At 38.2% G+C, this 21,453-nt stretch overlaps 1 protein-coding gene across 2 annotated transcripts; it reads left to right on the top strand.

Moving 5' to 3' along the window:
- The first annotated feature begins 335 nt into the window (after positions 1–335).
- Positions 336–18,579, top strand: HACD1 (3-hydroxyacyl-CoA dehydratase 1). Of its 2 annotated transcripts, none has more exons than XM_017817201.1 (7): positions 336–566; positions 4,716–4,833; positions 5,729–5,747; positions 5,835–5,917; positions 8,578–8,699; positions 11,253–11,431; positions 12,933–18,579. In XM_017817201.1, the coding sequence occupies exons 1-7, from the start codon at positions 439–441 to the stop codon at positions 13,013–13,015; spliced, it is 732 nt and encodes a 243-aa protein (XP_017672690.1). In that variant the 5' UTR covers positions 336–438; the 3' UTR covers positions 13,016–18,579. The 2 variants fall into 2 exon arrangements, with proteins under 2 accessions (XP_017672690.1, XP_017672689.1); XM_017817200.1 differs by having other exon boundaries at positions 340–566; positions 5,829–5,917.
- Positions 18,580–21,453: the final 2,874 nt, after the last annotated feature.

The raw sequence follows: 21,453 nt of genomic DNA, 5'->3' as shown, positions 1-21,453 counted from the left end.
CTCTCCCCGAGGTCACCGTGGCAGGTAACCCTGTTTGGCCTCTGAGATGGGGACCTTGGGCATATTCCCACCACTCCGTCTCTGAGCAGACTCCCAGATGTTCAACCTCAGACACACGTTTCTGTGTTTCCATGAACTGCACTATTTTCTGTCACTTTTGCTGGGGTGCGCTATGCCCGCTGCTGCTGCCTGACGGTGAGCGGCGAGGCCGGGTACCATCCCACAAGGAGCTCCCTCCCGATGGAGGATCGTCCGCCCCCGCCGGGTCCGTCTGGCCCGGGGAGCCCCACGGGGCGGAGGGAGGAGCGCGCAGGGCCATGTGAGCAGCTGGCGGCGGCAGCGGCCTCGGGGAAGACAGCGCGGGTCCGGCTGTCAGCGGCCGAGCCCCGCCGCGGAGGGAGCCCCTCCTCCCGCCGTGCGCTCCCGGCCGGGGCAACCATGGCGCCCAGCGAGGAGGACGGAGGTGGTAACGGCGCGGTGGAGGAGAAGGAGAAGGGCAAGAAACGGAAGCTAGGCGCCCTGGCCACAGCCTGGCTCATCTTCTACAACGTCGCCATGACCGCGGGGTGAGCGGGCGCGGGCGGCAGCTCGGCGGCTCCGCGGGGCGCGGAGCGGCGGGGCCGGGGCAGCGCGGCGGGGGCGCGGCGGGCCCGGGGGGCTGCGGGGCGGGAGAGCCGGGATGCGGGAGAGCCGCCGGGACCGGGGCTATCCTGGCCCGCCGGGCATTGCCTAATACGGTGCAGCGCTGCCGGCCGCCGGCGCCCGCCGCCGAGGTTAAGTATAGCCGGCACCGGAATGCCGGGCGGGATGACGCGTCCCTCAGCACAGCCGCCGCCGCCGCCCCGCCGCCGCCGCCCGCCTCCGGATGGGGAGGTGAAAGCGCCCCTCGGTGCCGCCGGGAGCTTCACGTCCCGGGGTCCCGTGTGGGGCAGCGCGTTCGGGTCCGTGGGCCCCTGCTCTGAGCGAGCGGAGCCCGTTCGGGTCCGTGAGCCCCGCCTCTGGGCAAGCAAAGCCCACCCTAGCTCCCGGAGGGGAGAGCGTGGCCCGCAGAACCGGCGGTCATTAGTGATGAGCGGGGACGGGTGGAGGGGAAAGCGTTGCAGTAGCCTAGGGGGTTCATTTGAGCTTGTGCTCTGTGCTGTGAGGCTTTGCTCTAGGGAAAGTGGAACAGATCATAAGAACACCCAGGTTTATGTTATTAGTGCTTGAACCACCTATTTCCGCTTAATGAAAATTTGCCCTGTTCACTAATTATTGGGGAAAAATACCTCCAACCTTTTAATTTCCACATGCTTAAAAGAAAGCTAGGAATTAACCATTTTATAACTTCCAGAGTGATATTCATCAGGAGAACAGTTTTACTGTGGCTACCAGTGAGCGAATTCTCTGTCCTTTGAATCCCATAAAGCAAAACTGACATGCTGTAGTTGAAGCAGTTCAAGTACTGATGGAGAAAGCCAGGAATATGATCCTAATGGCTTTCTTCTCTCTATCATCCCTGAATCATGAGTAGGTATTTAAGTCTGTTCATATATTGCTGCAACACCTTTTGAAAAGTGCTTTTACTGAAAGTAATTTTTTTTTAACCGCCAGGTTACTGTTACATCATTGAACTCCCAGACTTGTGCTCCATGTGTGAATTTGCTAATGAACACTGACTCTTGCCACAGACTTTTATATGTCTCTAAAAGATTATCGAACCATATTAGTTTTGACCTTAGGTGCTGCTTCAGTATCTCCCACTTCCTTCTCTCCCATCTGCCATTCTTATCAAAAAGGATTAAGACATGCAAAATTGGATATTTTATGTGGAAATGGAGAAAAAAAAAAAGAGAGAGGAACAAATTCTTATAATCTTTTTTGGGTACAATTTAAGAGAAAAAATAAACATATGAAATAGAGCAATACTTAACAGGGGTACTACACAGGATAAATAAGTAGCTAGAACACCATATTGGTCCAGTTATCCAGACAGTGCAATATAGCAAAGTGTTTCTAGAGTTTTAACAAACTAATGCATAACTGCATGTTAACAACCATTATAATAAAGAAAACTTGCAGCTTATCTTCCTTTCTAACACAGGTTTAAGGGACTAAAATGACAGATGAATACCCAGTCTTACTGAAGCCCCAACTGGAAATGCCGCCTTTATTATAGGAAGTGTTTTTCTTTTCCTTGTGATTTGCAATACTCAGTCAAAGCCACTGACAACTAAATAAATCCAGCTACAGAAATTCATGTCCACATAAAAATTTATTTAAGAAAAATGTATTTGCAGTCTTTGCTTCTGAGTGTAGTCCAAGATTACTTCTCTCTGCAATGCTTTGGTTATGGAACAAGATACAGAGAATGTCTTGTTAGATTAGATGTATTATGACTTCTCAGTCTAGGGCTAGGACAGAGCTGTTGCTGTCACCATTCATGCTGCCAGCTGGATGTAAACTCACTGTCACCCTCCTCTTGTTAAACACGTCCCTATAAAACAGGGCAGCTTTACTGTGGAGAACTACAAGTGATATTTCAGTAATTCTGCATTTCCACAATGGTGGGAGACCACTTGAAATAAATCCACTCATATTTAAAATCCGTTATAAAATCTAAGTGACACTTGCAGGGGAAAATTTTGGAACTCTGGCAGATCGGATTCATGGGCTTAAAGTAGAAGGGATCAAGAAGGGGAATCATTCCTACCATGTGTGGAAGCCTGACTAACTATGTGAGTTTGAAATGCTGTCATGAAATGCTGGGATGGGCCATGCCAAGTGATTGCATAGCAGTAGCCACCTTGCGTAAGAGTTGTTGAGGGGCTGATACTGAAGTACGTGCCATCCGAGGTGAACAGGGACCTGTCATGATCCATGCGACACTCGTGCTGTTACAGCACAATGGATCTGACCAAAAGATTAGTATTTCCTGATACCCTGTTTCCAATATTAACCAATACCTTATGCTTAGGGAGGAGTATAGGAACAGTAGATGAGTTAAATATTTATCCAAATGTTTGTGTAAATATTTCTCTGAATGTTTATGCGCTCTCTGAATCTGCCTCTTGAGTTTTTCTCAGACCCCTCTGCTTTGTTGCTTGGGCCCTTCCTTAGCCAGAAGTCATGTCGCTGTACAGCGTGCTTGCTATGGCCTATGGAAAATGAAAGAACTCAGTATTTTTTCCCAGTATCATCAGATGAGAAGTTAAACTAAAATTGTTATAATTTTGGGGTTTTATTTTTACCTCTCAAAATAGCCATCCATAGCTCTGGTTATGTCTGTGTCTATATTAAAGAGTTTTTGTTCTTTCTTAGTCTTTGTGGATTGAAACCTGAAGTTTTGAATCATCTTGCTAGTATGATGTCTTTATAAATGTGGTATAGCTCTGAAAGGTTGAGAGAGTTGAGGTTGTCCAGTGTGGAGAGGAGAAGGCTCCGGGATGACATTATTGCAACCTTTTGGTACCTGAAGGGAGCCCACAAGAGAGCTGGAGAGGGACTTTTCACAAGGACCTGTAGTGATAGGACAAGGGGGAATGGCTTTAAACTGAAAGAAGGCGGGTTTATATTATATATTAGGAAGAAATTCTTTACTGTGAGGGTGGTGAGACACTTGCATACGTTGCCCAAAGAACCTGTGTTTGCCCCATCCGTGGAAGTATCCAGGGCCAGGTTGGATGGAGCTCTGAGCAACCTGGTCTAGGTGGCAGGAGAGTTGGAAGTAAATGATCTCTAAAGTCCTTTCCAACATAACATTCTATGATTCTATGATAAAGGAACATATAGTACACTCTTCTGAAAATCTTAATTATATAAATATGGATTTATTGTGTGGAAGGAACTGCGCATGCCTTGGGTTATTGTACAGAGTCTGGGCTGACGGTGGGGATCAACCAACCACAGTTTAGAAGTTTATTTTTCTTTAATCTCAATTTACATTCAATTTAAATTTTGTATCAAATTCTAGTATGATTAAAAGACACTGTTACTCTCTTTCTTTTACATTGGAAGGGTTATTAGTTGGTATAATTGTTCAACTTCCGCCCCCCCAAAACAAAATAAAAGTAGTCCAACATCCTCAAGTGTGCTAGTTAAATATACCTGCCTCTGGAAGCCAGGAGCATAGAACACCCGTCTTTCAGCACTTTGCCAACTGATTTTTAAAGATCACTTCTCAACACTATTGAAAACATAATACTAATGGTAACTTCAGTTGGACAATCACAAACAGAAGCATTCAGATCACTAGTCAGTCCTGAAATCAATGAGTTGAGGGGATGTGAAAAGTGTAAAACTGATGGGCATAGGTTCTGTTCCTTTACTCATTCAAACCTGCAACGCAAAGAGTGGCTTCAGTGCCAAGTTCATCGTGTGTTTTCAAATAACAGTAATTAATTGTAGAGATGCATGAGGATTTAATAGTAGAAGTATGGAGTCCCTGCTAGTGAAAAATCTGATGGATTGGTGGTTTTGGGGGTTCCCTCAATTCAAATCAATCCTCTGAAGGTAGCAAGTCATTCTCCATCCTTTTCCAAGTAAAGAGATAAGAGTGTAATGTTTACATAACATTATAATATTTATGTCTAAAGATATTTTTGATAATCTAAGAACACTGACAAGTGAAGAAGCAAAGATATTCTGTAAAGAAAAATACTCTACTAAATTATTTACGATGGATGGATATTTTTAGAATTCTAATTTGAAATGTATCCATTCTCTTTCTTTTGTAGGTGGCTGGTATTAGGTATTGCCATGGTGCGGTTTTATATACAGAAAGGAACACATAGAGGCTTATTCAGAAGCGTTCAAAAGACGCTTAAATTTTTCCAGACATTTGCTTTGCTTGAGGTAAATTTTAAACATTAGTTTGCTTTACTGAATACTGCATATCATAGGCAAAACACATTATTATCCTGAATTTAAAATCGAAGTATTATATTAGTACTAGAAGTCCTTTTAAATTTATTATTTCATAAAGGAGTTTTATTATTTAATGAAGGAGGGGCAAGGTGATTACTTGAAACAAGTGGGCACATTTTTTTCAACCTTGATTCTAGTATTTCTTTAAATCAGACAGTGCCTGGGAACAGCTTCGATTTGAGAGTCTTGAATGAAAAAGGCAAAAATTCAAATGCAGTTCAGCCATAGATCAACCCTCTAGTGTAGGTATTTGACCACCATCTCCAGAGATTATAGCTTACCTATTACTCCTTATACTGGACTTACTATCCTTTGTGCCTTTCCTGCTTCTGCTTGTTTCCGGATCGTATTCATGTACATCTATGGAAGGAAGCTGTTGGGTTTATTGAGCACTTGCAGTTCTTTCCCAGGCACAAGAAAGAGTTAACTTTTTTCCTCAATCTGCCACAAAGTCTCTAGTTCAAACTATTAAAATCATGTCACCAGCTGTATATAGTAAAATTCTGTCCTGTAAAATTCTTCTTTGAATAAGGTAATGGAAGGGAAATTTGCTAGTTGAAAATAAAGTGCTTTGTAAATATCTAAATGTCTAATATATACAATTAGTTTTGAAAATAAATATCTTTCATGTGCTTGTACAGCTGAAATCCTGAGCCCGTTGTTGCCAGGGCTCTGCCATGAATTTCTTTTCTGTTAGTTGGAGACAAAAGACCCTTCCCTTCAGAATTAAGCCTAGGTTTATATTAATATCAAAAGGCCATGCTTATAGTGTAGCTAGTAACATGCTGCACATCTGTAACCTCTAACTTATTTTTATTTACAGGTAGTCCACTGTGCAGTTGGTGAGTTCTTTGTTTTAGTTTCTCCTATAACTAGTTAAAACATGAATTGTGGAACAGAGATAACATGTTTCTCTTTTTAAGGAATAGTTCGCACATCTGTGCTTGTGACTGGGGTCCAAGTGAGTTCAAGAATCTTCATGGTGTGGTTCATTGCACATAGTATAAAACAGGTATGTGTGTAAGCAAGTTATGTTTTGATTGTTTTTAAGGAGAAGCTATTAATACAGTTCTCATTTCACAAGGAAGACCAATTTAAAAATTAATGATATTCCTTAATGAGTATGCTTACATACTTGAGTGCAATCTTGGAAGTTGGGGGTTAAAAAATGGAATTTATGTGCCTCTTCCCAGGAATCTGAGTCTGGGTCTTGCCTGTGAATCAGCAGTGTCTTCGGCATTGTGCTGGCTGTGGTCTGCCTAGGCAAGATCAATGACTACTGCTGTTATTTAGCAGCAAATCTACCAGTGTTACCAGTTCCATTTCAAAAACTTTAATTAGCGCTTGCTGAATTAATATAAATAAAATGTAAATTTGTGTATTTAAATTGATGTCTCATATTGAATTTACCTCAATAAACATGGTTGTGATTTTGCAGTTTATTTTAGGAACTGTCTCAGAATTTAAATGTTATGGTAGTATTAACATTTGATGACATGTGTAAATGCACATCCAGCATGCCACAGTGGCACTTGTGGTCCTATATAAATGTCTGTAGTTTGTTTGCCTGGCTGTAGGTGGCTATTGTAAGGCTAGTGACTTGTTAGCAGAATGAAAGAAGGAGACTGCTTACAGCTCGTAGGTAGGACATTCGGGTCAGTTTCTGAGGTCTGCTTTTAGGCATGTAAGAATTAAGTGAAGGGTTTTGTGCTCCTGAATTTCTTTAGAACTTGAAAAGCTGAGCCATTGAACTGTCTCACCAGCAGATGGCATAGGCCTTTCTGCAAATGGGTTATCCTAGCACCTGCCTCAGTTACCAAATCTCTTTGTTTCAGTTCACAGAGGACTCATTTTCTACACTGCATCTTTTTCTTTACTGTTGCTTTTCTTAACATGGAATAGGCTTTTCATAGTTGTTTTTTTTTTTTTTTTTGTAAGCTAAGTGTTTTCATTTTTTCCTTAAGGGAAAATGTCTCAAAGATTAAAAAGGTTTTTTATATTGAATGTTTACACAGAAGCTGGACTTACTACTGCATTTTGCCATTTTTTATTATCTATAGTGGACTAAATCTTTAGCATATCCAGTAATTTCTTTTATTTCCTTTATCTACAGTACAGTAGGTCAAGCTGTGTCCAAGAAAAAATACATGTGAATGTATGTCTGATTGTATTTCATGCTGTTATTGCTTAGCAGGCATGAATGTTCAGAGTCACTTTAGATGGTGAGAGGCATGTCAGTGATAATAGCCAGACCCAGATCTCTCCACTTGACTGGAGATTTGCAAGGCAATAGATAGAAATTCTCTGCATACTTATTTAAAAGCTCTTCAGCTTGGATTTAGCACTGTGACATGAATCCAAGTTTGGGTTATCAATGTTTGTCTCTAATTGCATGAGGCAAAGAACAGCCTAATTCTGTCTTTACTTTTGCTTCTCAGTTTGGATGTCTTTGCATTTCAGTTGTTCCTATTTTGTTTGTGATTTTTTTTGTTTGTTATTTTTATATCCCAGTTTTTTCTATGATGTTGGTGAGATCCACTAAAAGTGCACCTTCTTTGACTGACACATTGAGGGGGTGATTTTATGAGCACTTACCATTCTTCTTGACTTTTGACAGAGTTGTGGATTTTCAGCATCTTGGAGATAATAGTAAGCTTTGTCACCGTGTTGCATTTTATTTTAAAAAATCATTTCCCTTTTTTTGTAATTTTAACAAAACTTGAGTTACTGTATTTTATTTCACAGATGTCCCTGGAGCTTTTCAGCCTTCAGGCATGGAAGTGTATTACAAAATTCCTCCCTCTTAAATAAAAGAAAATTACTTGTGTGTAATTCTTCTTCTCAGAAGGTAGTGTTTGTAATAGATCCCCGGGAGCCTTCTCTGTATTTGGGGACTTTTGTTTATTTGTTCACTCAAGAGTGAAAAAGAGCCGATGTTTTGAAATAGCAGAGATGTGCTTCCTACTGATGAGGCAGTTTAATGACTCAGAACTTAAGTCTTAAACAGGATTGTTGAGTGGGTTTACCCAAAGCTCCTGATCTACCAACTACTCTTCATTTAATGAGCCATCTGTGCTCCACCTACTTAACTATCTTAGAGCTCCCTGAAGTCTGCCAAACTTGATCTTCTGTGACCAAGTTCCAGTTAGCAGATTATACAAAGCAATTCCTTTTGTCTAAAGTTTCATGGAGACGTGCATTATACAGTGAGGAAGAAGCAAGATAAAGAGTAAGAGAAAGTCTAGGAGGCAGAGTAGTGAAATGCAGGATGGTTAAAAACTCATTATGGAAAGAACATATCTTCTCTAGCATTGTTTTGTTCTTGCTGTTTTAAGGAGTAAGAAAATAAACAAGTAAGTCAACCACAAATAAAAGAGAGGGGCCCTTAGTGTAGTGAAAATGCAAGTAGAGAACAAAGGGAAGGAATAAGCATAATTATAGAGGTTTATATTTGATATTTGCATAAAGGATAAAGATTGCTCAGTTTGCAAAATGTCTGTATGTTAGTACACACATATGATGTATTTACTGTACATATCACTTTTATGACAAAATCTTCTTTCTTTATAAGATGTTAGTTCTGTTCCATATATCTTAAAGAGAAGTCTGTTGCATTTGCACAGAAAAGAGGCTTAAGGATGAAGAAAATGTTGGTTCTTTATACTTCCGCAGATCCAGAATGAGGAGAGCGTTATTCTTTTTCTGGTGGTATGGACTGTGACAGAGATTACTCGATATTCCTTCTACACATTCAACCTGCTCAACCATTTGCCATACTTCATTAAATGGGCCAGGTGGAGATGTCTTGCACTTCAGTCTCTCATGGTTCTGTGCATGGTAGTTTCTCGCATGCTGAGCTAACACTCAGGGGAGCAGAGTTTTGAGCTTTCGCTATGTGTCAGCAAAGTGCAAGTTGGTTGCTTTCTGTACTTGGCATCATTGTTGCTTGGTTTTAAATGTTAAAAGTATTTTAGCTGAGATTTTTGGGGTCTGATTTATTCATTGCTTTCCGTGTCTCACAGTTTGAGCTCTGCTTTCACTTACTCTTAAATTTTTTTCTTTGTCTTTGGAGTCCTCTTTTAACTTAAATATGACTCTTTAAGATGCTTTTGAATACTGTGCCCAAAATTAAGCACCTGTGCTAGTCTTTGTGGATGTCAGTTCTTTGAAAATATGGGCATTGTTGCCACTCAATCTTTGTGCATATTGTTACTTTATATGAAGTTCTGCTTTATCAGAGCTTTTGTAAGATTATATCCATGTAGTGAAGTTAAGTATTGACTTAGTTTAGCCCACATAAAAAGTGTATTCCATATCAAAACTATTTGGATTTTGAAGCATACTTAGGGTTGGCCATTAGATCACATATATTATGGAGACTACCTGTTTATCAGGAGACTGGAAGACTATTCTCTGTATTCATTATTTTAAAAATACATGTAAGACAGGATGTTAAAAGGAAAATATCTAACCTACGTTCAGTGCAGGTGACTCTTATTTAAAAGAGTTTGTTATTTTCCTTCATTTTTGTTTTATAGATAATTCAGTTTTGATGCTTCTAATATACTTCTTTGATATGTCTGATATTTATGTCCATTCCTATAATATGTTATATTTTTGCTAGTACCTAAGATGATAGACTTGGTTACATTTAAGCATTAAATGGCAAACTTAAAAATAATCAGGTTGGCTGTCATTAATAGCTTTTTATGTAGGCTTCAGAAAGAAATATGCGTCCATTGACAGATATACTTTTTGCCATCAGTGTGTCTTGAATGACAAGATTTTGTTTCCTTAATATAGACAATAGAGAAAATCGTCATTCTAACAGCAGAGTTATGTGGTGAAATATATTATAAACAAAACACTTGAAAATATGTTATCTTTTCATAGAGTCCAAAATATCCCATCAAAATTTATGGATAAACAAACAGCACAACTGGACATAAATTCAGTGCTCCAAGAGAGCTGGAATTTCTGATCTTTAGCTTATAGTTGTAAAAGATTCTCCTGTCTGTTGTTAATGGAATTGGTATGCTTCAAATTTTAGTTCAGAATTGTTGGGGTTTTTTTAACTGCGTAGAGACACACTGTGTGTAAATCATTGCATCAGTTCCTTCTAATACCTCCTCTAATCTATAGTGTTCCCAGTGGTGCCAAGCAATAGGGCAAGAGCCAATGGACAGAAACTGATGCACAGGAAGTTCCACCTGAATATGACGAGGAACTTCTTTACTGTGCAGGTGACTGAGCACTGCAACAGGTTGCCCAGAGAGGTTGTGGAGTGTCCCTCACTGGAGATATGCAAGAACTGTCTGGACACAATCCTGTGCCACGTGCTCTGGGATGATCCTGCTTGAGCAGGAAGGTTGGACCAGATGATCCGCTATGGTCCCCTCTAACTTGACCCATTCTGTGATTTTGTGATTTCCCTAATCTGTAGTCTGACTGCAAGTCCTCTAAGCCCATTTACTTCTAGGAGGGTTTCATGTTTAGTCGCTGCTGTTTTGGATCTCGTCTCTTTTGGTCAGGGAGTGCACACTGTGCCTTTCTCTCTGTGCCACAGCTGTCATTGCTGTTCCCTGCTTGAACTGGAGAATTTTTCCTTAGGAGAACCTGCATATCCATGGTGCACTGTGTGTAAGGACAGCACAAAGCCTTTTGATTACAGTTTTTCGTTTTGTCACTGCCTATAAGGCCTGTGGCATTCAAACCACATTTTCTTTAAACTGAATGCTTCATCTTTGATTTGAACATCTTCTTCTCACTTTAAAATCGATCTGATAAGTTTCTGGCACTACCATTTTCTTTTATTTTTTTATTCCAATTTCTATTAGTGGTAAATGTAGTATTATTTGAATTTCCCATGTGGTAGCAAGTAAAACAGACTGATGTTTCTCAATGTTTTCATTATCTTCAAATAAATTATAATACATACAGTTGACCAAGTGTGCATGCTCTGTGATGAAAATATGTAAGATCATCTGAATTTGGGATTCAGTCCTGATCTGAATGCTGTCAATAACAACAGGAGCCAAGATCAGTACATGTAAAAAAAAATCATTATCGGAGACTACAAGTTTGAGGATTGTTTTATTATAAAGACATACAAACACACTGATACTTCACTGTTCTTAAATAAAAGCACTGAGGAATGCATGCTCTGTAAATCTAAGCAACTCTCTCCAAAGTAAATGAAACTGGTGTTCTGTGCAAAGTCAGGATGTAGTCTTTGATTTTGGTGCAAGATCTACTGTAATACATTGCTGTGCCACTAATAATAACAAGAGAAAATTTTAAATTTGGGGAGTGTTTCTCACAAAGTTTTTTTTTACTTTTTAATGCAGATACAACTTTTTTATCATTTTGTATCCTGCTGGAGTTGCAGGTGAACTGCTAACCATATATGCTGCTTTACCCTATGTGAAGAAAACAGGAATGTTTTCACTGAGACTTCCCAACAAATATAATGTCTCCTTTGACTACTATTACTTCCTTATTATTGTCATGTTCTCCTATGTGCCATGTAAGTATTATTTAACTGCAGAAACGTTTTAACATAATAATCAGTCATCAGCAGTGCTGGAAGCACTGCCTGTAGTAAAATTAGCTGAACATTTTCTACTGTAAAAGCCTGCTTTTTCTTGTTCCAAGCTTTGCTGTGCTTTAATTGGTTAGACTGAAATTTTCTGTCCTGCTATCTGTCTCAGAACATAAGCTGTCATAAATTTTAGTGAAAATGCTAAAAACATTTCTAAGACTTGTAGAAAGTAAAAGAACTTTTTGCTTACACGCAGAAATGTCTGTAACTGTGTCACTGAGACTTCCTAGTGCCTCGACCACTTTGAAGCAATGGCTTAAAAATGGTCCTGCAAATTGTGCCAGAGATTTGCTGTGTTGTTATTGCTACTAATGCTCATTTACCTCTGAAAAATCACAATTCTAGCATGCTTGGGAAAAACTTGAAACGATATTCTCCAAGATTTCATTTTCACAGAAATCAGCCCTTCCTTCCCTGCCTCCAGACCTCTCAGAACGTCTTTAGTCCCTGGTTTAATCAGTTTGTCCTTGTGCTTAACAGATACCAGAAGCCACAGATCAATTGGCTGAACTAAGCTAAGGGTAGAGAGACTATCTATCTTTCACTTTCAGTGTAATTTCCACAGGTATCCTAAGCAGTGAAGAAAGCAACCTGATTCAGATACACTGCCACAAATGGGGCTAGATCAAACTAGGGATATGTAATATTTTAGATAACATTACTAACAGAATATATAATAGAATATTTTGAAGAATCTGTACATTGAGGTTAGAAACAAGGTAGCAGGTTAGAGTGAGAAATAGAGAAAGAGGAAAACTGAAGTTAAAAGGTCTGTGATTTGCATTCATAAAGGGAGAAAGAGACCTTAAGCATGGACTTTCATAATATGTACATACACTGAAATTTTTTGTCACAGGAAATCATGAAGGCCAACAAGTGAGATTGATGTGAGTAAAAAATGTCCTAAGCTGTCATAACTTATTAATGGTTTTACAGCTGTTTATATAACTTAATGTTTAAGGAATAAATCTAGTTTTCTAACCATTAAGTATAAGAATCAAATCTGTCAGCAGGACAGTAATATAATAGATGACAGAGGACCAGGAGAAAGGGATCTTCTCACTTGAGACTTGAACAAGTAGGTTAAATTTGTATCCTCAAAGTCTTAATTCAAACATGCTTACCTTAGCACAGATTTGAAGGCTTCAGGCACTGCCAGAATCTGATTAAGTCCTGTTTCTAGAAAGAAAGTGTTGAAGAAAGTGTTGAAGAAAATTCCTTGAACACAGGGTATATATTCAGGGGACCTTGTCTGACTTTTGAGTAATTGTTCTGTAATTCACTGCAATGTTAATGACTTGTTATTATTTACCTTAACCAACTGCAGCACTGTGTGCCATAATTTTTACTCATTCTGTAAAATTGTGTTTTATATGATCTGTTGAATTTTGTCATCTAATTTGCTTTCTTTTATGCTTTTATCAAGTATTTCCACAACTCTACTTCCACATGCTGCGGCAGAGAAGAAGGGTGCTTCATGGAGAAGTGATTGTGGAAAAGGACGATTGAATCAAGATGTGTAACTATGGTGCTTTTAGTGGAAAACAAAAAAGAGGGTAAAACCTCAATATTTCCTGTGATTTTTCTGAGTCCAAGTTTTAAAACATGGAACAAGAATAAACAACTGTGCATAAAATAGCATGGATTCTATTATTTTTACAACTGATATATTTTCAGAGCTATCTTTTCATCCTCGGTTTCGCTTTGGTTTTTAATTGTCTAATTCTTCAAACAAATTATTTTCTTATTTTCACAAATAGTTTCCTTGGTTTCACAAATAGCTTTAAGAATTGGAATAGTTGGCTACTGTGCCCTCTGTTCAGAAAGTTGTGTTATAACCTGTAGTCATCATCAAGAACAGAAGGAGAGTTGATAAGTTGTACTGAAAGTGAGTCTTCTGGAAAACAGCAGAGTCTAAATTGGGTAATTGTGTTTTTCGTAGTCTAGGCGGCTTGAATGTTATTTAAGCTTTTTATTAAATAATACCTTTCCTGTTATAAGTACTGTAGCACGTTGTTGAACAATCTTTGAATTACAGTAGGACTTTGGATAGCAGCTAAGTCCTTGATTGTCAGTGCAAATTTGGATCTCCCTGTATTTTCATTTGTAATTTACAGATAAGTAGAATAACAGATATCAAATTAAGTGTTTAAAGGTTTGTGCTGAGGAGTAGACTTGATGTGCCTACCTTTCTCTGATCAGTGGCTGGAATGGGACTCATTTGCAGAGAAAGTCTGACTAGCATTGTGTTTGCTGTTCTACACTTAAATTATGTATGCAGAAAAATCTCAGTTTTGCATTTAGAAACTGTAGCTATAGTGAGATATTTGACTTCTTATAAATAGCTCTGTGGGATAAAATATATTTGAAATAACGTCTTAAAATAGAAATTGTGCTTTGAATCATCCCATTGTGCAATTTTAATTGCTTCCTTTCCATTAATTGTTTATACTGTGTTGACCTAATTCTATTCAATGTCTTCAATAATCTGCAAGAAGGATCTGCAGTATATTAATGAAAGTTACAGGTGATATTGCATTATATGATACCTGAGTGGGAGAGGTCCAACAAATTAGACACTGCCTAAGGGATTCAGAGAAAAGGTAATGCATTTGAGGAAACTTGGATACTTAGTGAGAGAGAGAGAGAGAAGATTGAAATGTAGTAATGTGGTGAGCAGCTTTGATAATGTAGGCAACAAAATTGCTTCTGGCATCACTAATGTCAAAAGAAGAGTATATATGCAGACGAGCTGCATTAGGCAGCTAGAAATCAGAATATTTGTGATTGCTGAGGTGGTATCTGGAGTACAGTCTTATATTTTTGGGTACCTCAAGAATTGAGACAATCTTTTGAAAAGTCACAGAACAAAACCGTGATTAGTTTAAGTGAGAAAGAAGTCGGAAAGATTGTGTCATTAATGTGTATAATTTTTTGTTTTATGAGAAATATATGTAAAGGAAGAGGCTTCTAAGTATAATGGTGCAACTGGAATTGATTATATGAATTTGAAACAAGGTGAATAGCCAATGAATGTCAGGAGAAAGATCCTACTAATGAGATCAGTTAGGCTATGGAATGACACAGTAGTGCTTATCAATGCATACAATTTCTTGGAAGGTTTTAATTTATATTTCGCAAGAGTTTGAGCTACGTACTTGCAGAGGCAGTTTCCATTTTTAGGTTCAATGATTCTGTGGTAATACAGCTTTTTTGAAATTTGTAGCTGCACCTTTTTCTGGTGTATCAGGTAGTTTGATAAAAAAAGCAAGGATTTACTATATCCCTAACTTTCAAATTCCATTTTGTGCCTTAAATTTGTGATATTTATGCCTATCTTCATTACACGTAAATGAGTTTCCTTTTGAACAACAGGTGCATTGTGGACTTGAGATAGAAGAGTTGTATTTTTTTGCGGTTTTAAAAGGTGGAATCTTCGTATTCTTTAAAACAAATTTCAGGTGCTATAATTTAACTTGCTACTTCTGTGTTTTGTATGTAGCTAAAATTATTAAAGGTTTGAGATATAAACTGTATTTACAACACTGAATCACTAAATAGTTGTGTTACACATATTCAGACTAGCAGTTGTATTTGTCCAAAGTTCTTAGAGTACTGTTTTATAAACTCCACTTGCTTTTTGATCCATGAGGAACATCATGGCATTTTTCAGAAGTATATATCAGTTAGCAAGCAGAATAGTGTGATTAAATATAACTAACTAAGATTAGATTAAGTTCTGTGCCTTTTTTACTGTCAGGGCAGCTCACTGAAGACCATAGCTATCAATTAATTGAAAATGCACTGGATACTTTAAGGGTGTGATTTTGAAATCCTTGGTCAGATGAGTGTATCCCACAGATACTATTCCTGCAATAAAAGGAATACTTGCACTATAATACTGTATTATATTTTTTTCATTGTGTCCTAAGGATATTATACGTCCATCAAGGAGCTATTTTTATATCCTTTTGTACATGTGACATGAAAAAAATACAACACTGTTTGCTAAAATGTTGAGTTGCACTTTCATAGAGCAACAGTGTACAAGGTAATGATACAATTTAAAAACTGATTTACAGCTACAATATAGTCATGATAAATGAGTACAAATAAAGCTAAAAATTACTTACAATATCACATTCAGCGTTTCATAGACCAGAGAGATTGCCATGTAGATTATTTGACATGGCATGTACTTTAAAAAAAAGTAAGCAACATGTATCTTTTCTTACTCTTCTTTTTTGACTGAAACCTTTTGCTGAAGTCTCCATGTATACCTTTTCATAGAATCACTAAGATTGGAAAAGACCTGCAAGATCATCAAGTCAGACCTTTGACCAAACACCACCATGTCAACTAGACCACAGCACTAAGTGCAGTGTCCAATTGCTTCTTGAATGCTTCCAGGGATGGTGACTCCACCATCTCCTTGGACAGCCAGTCCCAAAGTCTGACCACCCTTTCAGTGAAAAAATTCTTACTGATGTCCAACCTGAACCTCCCCTGGCGCAGCTTGAGGCCTTTTCCTTTTTTCCAGTTGTTAGTTGCTATATTGTTAAAATACCTTCTGAAAGATAGTGAGAACTGCAAGTCAAATCCTCTTGCTACTGACTTCAGACTTCCTAGGTAGCTTGCTTAAATTTCAGTATAACATCATGAAAAGTTTAATTAGCTTGTTAAATAGACATTAAAATTAAGTATGATTTTCATATGGTGCTCTCTTTCCAATTTCTTTTTTACACCTATCTTTTTTTTGTCTTATTCTTTGCAATATTCCTAGTTTTCTAAAGCATTTAAATCCTCCTGCTTCTGTAAGATTAGAAATGTATTCAAACATAAGCATCTCTACTGTTTTCATGTAGTCTTTAACAAATTGTTTTCTTACCTGTGCTATACATGTTTTCTGAAATGAATTCATATAGAGCATGGCCTTATGAAGCTTTTCTAATGACATTACACAGGAATATGCATTTGGAAGGAGATTCCTATTCATCAGGTGACCTTGCCTACTATTGGTAGTAACAGAAACACACCACCCTTCATATAAAATCCAGCTAAAAGCCGTTGGATTTCTTGAGGTTCTCCCCAGCACTTTCACAGCGTTCCCATTGTGAAAGGCTGTTTTGAGACAGATTGAGGTGGCTTGTGTCATCACAACTCTGCCCAGAATGTCTGGAAGCCAGATCCTGGCCTCAGGGCAAGGACAGCAGAAAGGAATATGATGCTGAGATATTGCATCTCCTGCATTAGCTGCCAAGGGGTCACTGGGGCCATTGTGAACAGTAGCTGATAGATGTAATTTCTCTCACCACGCAGGGTGTGGGAAGAGAGGAAGCTCAGTATGCTCTCATACTTTTTGCCTAGGAAGCTGAGGAGATCAACTGGGAGGACCTCTGTGATAAAGGGTGTGTTGCAGAAAGGGCTTTCCTGCTCCACTCAGCTATCTTATTACTATCTATTAGCCTATATATCTTGAGATATACTGGTATGCCAAGGTGGGTGTGCCACGCTGCTCTCAATCATCTAGTTCAAAATTAACTGCCTTGGATAAATGGTGCAGCATGCTGCTTCTAATTCCCATTGAGCATAACATTTAGCCAGCTTCATGTTAATGAATAGATTGCAATGGCTAGTTAATAGGTAGGTGTATGAAGACTTTTTCTGTGACCAGATGGAACCTACCTTTCTTATTCAGATAAAATATTTTAAATCTAGGTCTAGCTACTGCTCTGACTGTGGTACTTGCAGTCTTCACAGTAGCTTACTTCAGTGGATATTTGGATATTTATGTGATTAGTAAATAAACTATAATGAAAACAAGTTAAAACATTATAATAATTTATAATTTAAGGTAGTTGCTACATTAACACTTTTTTGTGAATTCAGTTCTTACTTAATCTACCTTAGAAAGCAAAAAATGAAGGAAAGTTAATACAAATAAGTGTTTTGCACTAAGAAGTAGGGCTTCATAAATCAAAATTTTCATGCAGGCAAACTGGCCGCAGTTCATAAAGGATCGGTTATGTGTTTTTGAACAAAAAGGTTGAAAGCTTTTCTGAAAATTAAAATTTATATCATAACGTATATTTTAAAATGTGCTGAGAGATACTGTATTATTTATTACCATTTTACAATTTAAATTCATGCCAAACATACAGTTTTTATAGATGATTAACTGTAGGCCATTAAAATGTTTCATTCTGTGTTTGTTACAGTGGCTGTTTAAAAAACAAACAGCTCATGTTTCTGCACTGCTCAAGTGAGTTGCAGTATGGTTATTGTCTACAGTGCTTTGCAAGGCTGCTAAAGTGGCAGGCTCCTATTTGCAAGGGATAGCTCCTTAAACTTGCTTTCATGATGGCACACCTTCACAGTGGGTTCAGTGAGTAAAACTCTATGCCACTGGTGCCATTCTAGGGGTCCTGAGTGCCTTCAGTAGGACTGAAGGCTTTACAGATGTGCCTGAGTCATCCTTATGACTTCCTCAATGGAGAAGACCTGTCTTGTGAACTCTTAGGTCACAGAAGTAAGTCTGGCAAGTGAACTTAAGGCTGTACCAAGACAAACTGTGGAGAACCTGGATGTTGGGTAACTCTAGCCCTCTCATAGGAAGTTGCTGTCAAGTTCAGGCCTGCAACTGGTAGTGGCTGGCAATGTTCAATACTTTCTGTGTCATGTTGTATCACCTGAAACGTTGTCTTTTTATTCATACCTCTCTATCTTCTGTGTTCAGTCTTCTATGTATTTGAATGTCCTTTCAGTTGATGGCTTTGTAAAAGTGTAAGTACAAAAAAATTTATCTCAGTGTATCATGTATAGAATTGTACTTAAAGATTCTTAATAATGTAATTGCACTGCAGCTGCTTATTACTGTTATTTCTTCTGAAATGTGTTATCACTAGCAGTTTACAGAGACAGGAAAACAACACAATACAATACTTTAATAACTTATTTATTTGCAAAGATTATAAGGTTTTTTTGGGATATAGATTCAGATATTTGTTTTAGAGATTGTTAATACTGTAGCACTGTAGAAATTATTCATCAATTAAAAGACATGTTCTAAAGTATGTTCTATTTGATTTATTTTTTTTTTAGCATCTAGAAGTAATTCAGCATAATACATCAGCCTGGTTCTGTTTGCAAATACTATACTTTTTTTATCTAGAATTATTTCACAAATTAATCTTGAGGCCCCCTGTAACATATTTACTATTAGAAAGCCTTTGTTTTCATATTTCTTAAAATATATTCCATAAAAAGAGGTAGGTTTGAGTAGTAATGTTGGTTTATCATACAAGAGGGGAAAACACAGAGCATTAAAGAGAATGTCAACATGTATGAAGAAAATTGCCTTACACTGGTCCTGAAATAGATATTCCAGTAGAAGATGTTTCGGTGATTTGGAACAGGACTTTTTTCTGGTATTAACCTTTGAGGGGAGTGGAGGCAGTGAACATCCTCTGGCTGTCCTTTGCTATGTGACTAACAATGACATTGCAGCTATGAGGATTTTGTTGCCATGACAGTATGATAAAGCAGTATGTAAGCATTCACACCTTCTTCTTTTGAATTAGGAATCAACCCCAAGGAGCTTAACTGTGTACAAAGCCTAAATCCTGTTAGTCAGATGTATTTTAATGGAGACGTAGATCTCCTAATCTGAAAGTCACAGAAATGGTCTTCTGATCTAAATTTGCAGAACAGGATTTACTTATCCTGGCCCTCTACCAAGGTTAAACCATTCAGATTTCCATAGAAGCTAGTGGAAGAGTATCCACTGATCTCAACAGGAGTATGATGGGACATAGGCATTTGTACGTTCTGTTCTGTATAAATCTGGATTTGCAAGGAAAAGGGTAAACTGTAGCCTCCCTGTTAGTACGATCTGGGAGAAAGGAGGTGCTTGTTGTGCATGATGCATGATGGCACACTTCTTCCCAGCTTTACAGTGTGCCCAGCACTGCTCCCCCTGCAGAACACACCAAAAGGCCTGGAAATCTCCAGCATTACAGCACTATTGCATTATACTGATTTGAATTCAGCAGTCATAGAAAATCCCTTCACATATCTGCAAAAGTATCTTTTATTTCTGAAATTAATCCAGGCCCAGTGACACATCCCATTAAAAATAGGCAGGGTAGATCATCCCTCACAGCTGCTTGGACATTCCTAGCTTGCAATATTGCCGTCACCGAACAACTTTGATTTCCATAGGTAGTCTCTTGGGGGTTTGTCCTCATACCACTCTCATAAGATGGCACTTTGCCTGCTCTTAAGTGGCTGTTCCAGAGTCAGTAGAGCAAATTGCAAATGATGAGTAAGAAAAGATTCAAATGTGTACTCCTTCACACACCAGGCACCCTCCTGCGCTCCGAAGAGAATCCTGGGTGTGTAGTCAAATTTGCATGCCTCTTAATTTGCCATGTATGAAGCTGCATAGTAGAACAGGACAGACCTTCAACTCATGAAGAAAAGAAGCGAATTTCAGTACTGAAGACAGCAAACTAAGTTCTATTGTGTAAATTAAGTCTGGGAAGACCATTAAGATTGAGAGCAACAAAACAGCAACAAAACAGACAGAACTGTGGATCTTGCAGCCGACACTTGCAGCCAACTGAAAGCAAGTATTTAACATTACTCCTGTTTTCATTCAAGGTGAGGTGGTCTTACTGAGAATAAAAGAATAATTCTTGCCAGAAGGAGTCTTTTACAGTGATCATCTCTGGGGCTCAATTGATTTAACCTTCCTATCTCTACATTATATCCAGCCAACTCTTAACAAAAGAATTCTGTCTCTAGAAAAAAGACCCTGGAAACAATTCCTCTCGAAGTTCCTAAATAGAAAATTTGTTTTAGAGTTCATGAGATATAAACACTTTTGAACATTTTCATACACTTGAGAAATGATAATTTAAATCATATGAAGATTTATTTATTTATTTTGTTCTCTGTGCTTACTATAATACAGTTCTTGAAAAGGTGTAGGAAATGTAGAGAACAATGCCCAGATACTAAATATGCTGGTATTGAATCCTTAAAATGATCATATCTTAGGGTTACCAAAAAGAAAGCAGAGACACAAACTAACTTTTCTTAAATGGAAAGAGTACCTGAAATTTCATATCTTCATGTTCAGCTCTGTTTGATCCATAGGCAGTGTCTGCTATTGTCTATTATGTTATAAATTTCACTGTGTTCATACAGAAGTTTTAGGGTTTTTTTAAAACAATAGACATAAGTAGTTCCTAGTAGAAATGTGTCACTGCCATGTGCAATTTGAGTTGGAAAAAAAAACAGGGCATGGTATGTCCGTTTCTTACCCCTTTTAAATTGAAAGATTGTCTTAAGAGCCATATTAGACAGTGTTGCCGTGATGTTTTTCTTTTCCCATGAAACCAAAATTAAGCTACTTTTTACATTATTATTTTCCCACAACTTTTTTGCTGCGTGGAAATAAGTCTATGGTCTAGATGACTTTCTCAGTCATCTCAGGGCCTTGCTATTTTACAAGTCAGCAGTAGTCCACAGTCCACAGCTGGAAATACACTTCATCATGATATTCCTAAACCCGGGCAGTGGCTGCATTCTTTAGGAATAACTTTATTCTCCCACAAATTGCAGGATGATGATAAAATATTCAAGGCTAATATTCTTTATGAATGTGCTTGCCTCCTGAAATAAGTCTGTTATGTTTGAATGGGGCTGTGTGGTTTTCTTGTTTGTTCCTTTCCACCTCTGTAGTTACTTAAAAACTAATTACTCCATTGCCTACTGAATATGAAGTCAATGGAGTTTTGTGGTTGTCAGGTATGTGAGTTCTTTGAGTTTATGGCAAGTTTGTAGTCCACTTTTTTGATCATTAGCTTCAACTCTTAACCGCAGATATTTGTGGGAAAGATACAGTGATTTCACCTTTTGTCTGAAGTGAGCATTATACTTTG

The sequence above is a fragment of the Lepidothrix coronata genome, unplaced genomic scaffold, assembly GCF_001604755.1.
Source record: "Lepidothrix coronata isolate B3197 unplaced genomic scaffold, Lepidothrix_coronata-1.0 Scaffold59, whole genome shotgun sequence".
NCBI classification, from domain to species: Eukaryota; Metazoa; Chordata; class Aves; order Passeriformes; family Pipridae; genus Lepidothrix; species Lepidothrix coronata.
The sequence above is the reverse complement of the archived record's forward strand: the minus strand, read 5'-3'. Positions and strand labels throughout refer to the sequence as shown.